The following is a 5,108-nucleotide window of genomic DNA, read 5'->3' as shown; positions in this document are numbered from 1 at the left end:
GTAAAGATCACACGGTTTATTAAAGACAACTCATCAACAGCACTGACTCAGAGAACGGATGAGAACACAAAAGCCACTGCTGTCCGGTCCCCCGGGGTGACCTGCCAAGCTCCTGGGGCCACCCCATGTGGAAGCTGCTGAATTCAGACTCTGGTTCTTCCTTAAGAATCATCACAGGCAAGTCCTTTTCTTAGGCAGCACCCGACTGGGGAGCCACTCTATCCAGACAGCCTCCATGCCCTTGGCCTTCATCTCCAGGGTCAAAGAGTGGGCACAGGATGCAGGTCTCCCACAGAAACAAATCGGATGCAGTGATTCCAGTAGCATGGTCCCAAGAAGAGAGGGAGGGAGAGAGCAAGGGAGGGAGGATTGGCAAGAGGGAATGAATGCAGTAGGTGTCCCAGGCAGTGTCTGCTGGCTTCCAGGCAATGAAGAGGTCAATGCTGGGGCTGAACTACCGCTGACAAGCCCTACATTAAGGGGCGGCCAGGATGGTGGGAGTGTATGCCCTGGATCTCTGAGTACAGCAAATGCAGCAGCTCGGGCCTCCCCATACTCAGTTCTAGTAGAGCCAGGAATGGGAGAGGGTGCCAGGGTTAACCTGGGGAAATGAAGACGATCCATGCCTCCAATTCTGTCACCCCAGTCACTACCACCCGCGCACAGCCCAACTCACTTGCCAATCTGCAATAAATAGCCCATGTCTAAATAAATAGTTAAAAAAAAAAATCACCCAAATATTGTATGTTGGGGGAGATGGTAGCAAAAAGGCAGACAGAGTCCAGCAGCACCCAAGGAAGTTTACTAGAGCAGCGGCTTGGGAAGGCAGGGAGCCCTGCAACTGGTCTCAGAGGCTTCGGGTAGCAGCTGCTGGAGCCTAGTTCCTGCTGGCCAGTCTGAGAGGGTGAGGACCCCCTCCCCTGCTGTCAGCCTGCCTTCAGGACTCAAACCACCTGGCCTCCACAGAAAAGGAGGGAGGGTCAAGGTTAGGAAAAGTCTACTTGCTGAACAGGGTGCAGCTCAGGCACTGTGTCCCCAAAGCCAGGAGACAGCCCAAGCACCCTCTGCAGCCCCTGCAGTAGCACAGCTACAGACGTAGCTCTCCTGGCACTGAGAAGCTCCAGGCCTTCGAGTTTAGCCAATGCTGGCCACAGAGAGGCATCCTTTGGTCCCTTGCCCTTGATGAGACTTACACACCCTGGGCAGGAACATGGAAGCCTAGGGATGCCAGCTCTGCTGAGATGCTCAGGTTCCAGCTCCCAGGCTCAGCCCAGCGGGACGTCCTTGGTCTCTGAGATGATGAGTCTCCAGGGAGGCCCTTACAAGACTCCTCCTCCCTCCTTTCTCCACAGTTGGGCAAACAACGGGCAAGAGGCCCCGAGTGTCGCAGGCCACCATGTCAGCAGCACTTGGCTTCCTCAAGCCAAGCAGGCCCCCTGAAGAGCCACTGTGATTCCCTCTCTGGTGAGGGGACCTTGAACCTTGGGTTGGGGATGGGAACAGGGTGCCTAAGCCAAGGATGGCCTACAGGGGTCTTACTAAGCCACACTCCTCATTCTGACTGCTGGCTTCAGGAAGCAGAGAGGAGAGAGGAAGAGGTTTGGGGTAAGGTGCTCCAGGTGAAGGGTAGAGACATGAAGAGGAAGGAACGGCAGGAGCCACACACACCTCTGGCAGAGGAAGAGGGAGACAGCAGAGGTTGAGACACAGAAGAGAGGAAGCAGGACCTCAGAGGGATTCCAACATGCCCACTCCGCTTCCAGGGCATGTGTGAACACACGTGTACATACACACACTGGAGCAGAGACACCTGGGGGACACCCCGACCATGAGCAAATGCACCGGACAGGGGAGACAAAAGGTGAACCTAGAACTGGCAGTCTCTCAGCAATTCTGGGGTGCCTTCCCCAAGTAGCTTGAGCACCAATGCTCAGAAATGGTTTCTGGCCCATTAGCCAATTTCCTCCCCTGACCAGGACCCAGGGGAAGATGAGAGCACAAAGGGTAAGGAGCTACTGGGCAGAGGCATGGCAGAACCCTTGCCAGCCTCCTGTGCCTCAAATGGCCTCAGTCCCAGGAACCCAGTTCGGGAGCTCCCGCGCTGCTCAGCAGTCTGGGTGGAGGCCTCAGGACTCAAGTGCAGGGAGGGCAGCAGGGCCAAGCACTGGGAAGGAGCACAGCACGGTGTGCTCAGGAGTAGCCTGGAGCTGGCCAGGTCTGTGGCTTGTCCTCACTGCTTTCCCACTGACTCCTCTGTGTCCCACAAACCAGATGTGCAGGTGGCTGCTCTTCCAACCCTGGGCCTCTTGCCACCAGGTTACTTCGAGTCTTGGAGCTCCTTGGCTTTCTGTAGGATCTGGCAGACGTCTGTGCTGGGGTAATCCTGGACACCAAGGAAACCACATGTGCTCTTGGAGCAGCCCCCACTGCCTTTCCACACACATCTGTCACCATGGCACGGCACCAGCAGCAGGGACCTGGTATACCAGACACTCCAGGTATCCCGCCACAAACACTGCATGTCACTAAGGTCCAAAGGGTCTCACAGCCTGTCTTAGGACCATAGTGCCCGAGGCCTCAGCCCTCCCAGCTCCAGCCGTGGAACCTGGAGGCACACCCATGAAGAACCTGGAACTAGCTCTGCCGGTATAGCCCTTAGTCTTCCAGTCCCCCGAGGAACCCCGAGAAGGGGTGCTGTGATTACATCCATCTCACAGACCTGGCTAGTGAGGTTAATGAAAACAAACCCAAAGCCAGGTGTTGGTAGACACTGAGGCCCGGACAATGTCACTTGGCTCAAGTCACATGAGGAAAAGAACAGAACATACATGAACCTCAGGCTGGCTGACAGACCCACGTGACACACAACTCCCCACCAGAGCAAAATCAGCAACATTCACTTCCTTGACCTTGTGGCCTAGAGTCCTGGAGGGCCAAGGATGTATACCACTCAAGGTCTGTGAAGACCAGGATTCAACTCAGATTCAAACCCAGAGTCTGCACCCTGAACCCACAGTACGTGCTCCTGTTTCTGGTGCCAGCCTGCAACAGTGGCTGGTGCATGGTGAAATGTCTGCCCTGCTGCTGAGACTGACCGGCCTTCCCTCCAGTGCCCATTACCTGCAGAAGCCGCATGTTGACGGTGAAATCCCCTTCCAGCAACTGCTCCCGGATCAGTCTGCAGGAAAACAAGCAGCCTCAGCGCTGGACCCTAGATGTCCCAGGAGCAGGCCTGCAGGCAGACTCTCTGCTGATTCCTCCACCCTCAGCACGGCCCGCTTGGAGGTCTGGCCGCCTTCCAGGACCGCCCTCCCCAGCTTTCCTGACGGACAGGGCACATCATGGCCCCACTTACATGAGCATGGCACAGCAGACCAGGAGGAGGAAGTCAAAGCGGTTGTCATCGGCAAAGAGTGAGTCCCAGATCCGGATGACATCAGGCAGCAAGAACTCCTGCGACAGCAGGAGTGTCAGCCAGCGGAAGGCAAAGAACTGGGGCTTGATATTCTGCTCTTGCTGGAGAGACAGCAGGGATTGGGTGTCAGTGGCAGAAAGAAAATGTAGCCTAGAAGCAAGCCTGCTCAGGCCTCAAAGGGGCCACTAAGAGGACGGCTGCTGCTGCAGTCCAGTCAATGTTACTTTTGATTTCTTCAAGGCACACTAGAAGCCCTGGATTTTACATCAGCTCTTCAGACTTGGAGATGGCTCAGCACATGAACTTCCCAGTCTGGAGACGTGCCCAAGGACCAGCCCCGGGCATGGCACCTGTGCTCAGCTTATAAACCCATGAACAACCCACAGGGCAGGAATCCCCAGGAAATGAACACTTTGCTGGAGTCACAGAGGGTATTAACAGAAAGAACATGCATTACTAAGTAAAAACAGCATTCCGTATTGATTTAAAATTGGATGCTTTAAGCCAGGAATGGTGGCAGACACCTTTAATCCCATACTAGGAAGGCAAAGGCAGGCAGATCTCTTGAGTTCAAGGCCAGCCTGGTCTACAGAGTGACTTCCAGGATAGCCAGGAAAAAACAGGTCTAAAACAAACAAACAAACAAAACAAAACAAAACAAAAATAAAGTAAGAATATACGTGTCTGTATATATTTTTTTTTTCACAAAAAATTTTAGAAATTTGTTTCTGAGACAGAGTCTCACCATATAACCCATACAACCCTGGCTGGTCTTGAACTATTATATCAGGACAGCTTCAAACTCACAGAAATCTGCCTGCCTCTGCCTCCTGAGTGCTGGGAATAAAGGCGTGTGCCACCGCCACACAGTTTAATTTTTTTTTTTTTAATAGCCCAGGTTGGAGTCAAAGTCACCACGAAGCCAAGTATAACTTTAAATCCTCATACCCTGGCCTTCACCTTCTGAGAGCCAAGGTTGCAGTGGCTTGGATCCCAGATAGAGTCCAGGCCTTCACACGTGCTAGGCAAGCCTTCTATCAACCGAGCCACATCCCCATCCCACAGCACTGGCAATTTATATAGAAAAATGTATCTTCTCTGTCTGTCTGTCTGTCTGTCTGTCTGTCTGTCTGTCTGTCTGTCTGTCTATCTATCTATCTATCTATCTTTTTGAGGCTGGGTTTCTCTATGTAGCTCTGGCTGTGCTGGAACTTGCTTTGTAGACCAGGCTGGACTTGAACTCACAGAGATTCACCTACCTCTGCTTCTCAAGTGCTGGGATTAAAGGCGTGAGCCACCATCGCCCAGCCCCTTAATTTATTCTTAAAACAGGTTTTCATGTAAACTGACCTCAAACTCAGTATGTAGGCCAGACTGGCTTGAATATCCTCCTAGGATGCACTTCCTTGTCTAGCTTAAACTGAACTATTTTATGAAATACACAGTGATGGCTTTACAATAAGCTGAACTGCATTTTTAATGTATCTGCTGGAGGGAAGTACGTAGAGTTAAAGAACAGCTTGTGAGAGTCAGTTCTCTTCTCTACCACGTGGGTCGGGGCTGAACTAGGTAAGGTGGCTGGGCTTGGTGTTAAACACTTTCACCTGCCATCTACTGGCAACATTATTCTCTCTCTCTCATTCTCTCTCTCTCTCTCTCTCTCTCTCTCTCTCTCTCTCTCTCTCTCTCTCTC

The 5,108-nt window shown here is 52.7% G+C and overlaps 1 protein-coding gene across 1 annotated transcript in view; it reads right to left on the bottom strand.

The window, feature by feature from the left end:
- The window catches only part of Tbc1d13 (TBC1 domain family member 13), a 16,363-nt gene continuing 11,255 nt past the window's right edge, over positions 1-5,108 (bottom strand). The window contains exons 8-10 of the mRNA XM_050154905.1: positions 3,356-3,516; positions 3,121-3,178; positions 1-2,383 (exon numbers count right to left, since the gene is read on the bottom strand). Of these exons, the coding sequence (XP_050010862.1) occupies positions 2,318-2,383; positions 3,121-3,178; positions 3,356-3,516 (285 nt within the window). The 3' untranslated portion in view covers positions 1-2,317. The remainder of the gene's footprint in view (positions 2,384-3,120; positions 3,179-3,355; positions 3,517-5,108) is intronic.

Source organism: Alexandromys fortis, unplaced genomic scaffold, assembly GCF_014885135.2.
Source record: "Alexandromys fortis isolate MF-2015 unplaced genomic scaffold, M_Fortis_MF-2015_v1.1 scaffold_72, whole genome shotgun sequence".
NCBI lineage: Eukaryota > Metazoa > Chordata > Mammalia > Rodentia > Cricetidae > Alexandromys > Alexandromys fortis.
This window is presented reverse-complemented; position numbering and strand designations above follow the sequence as displayed.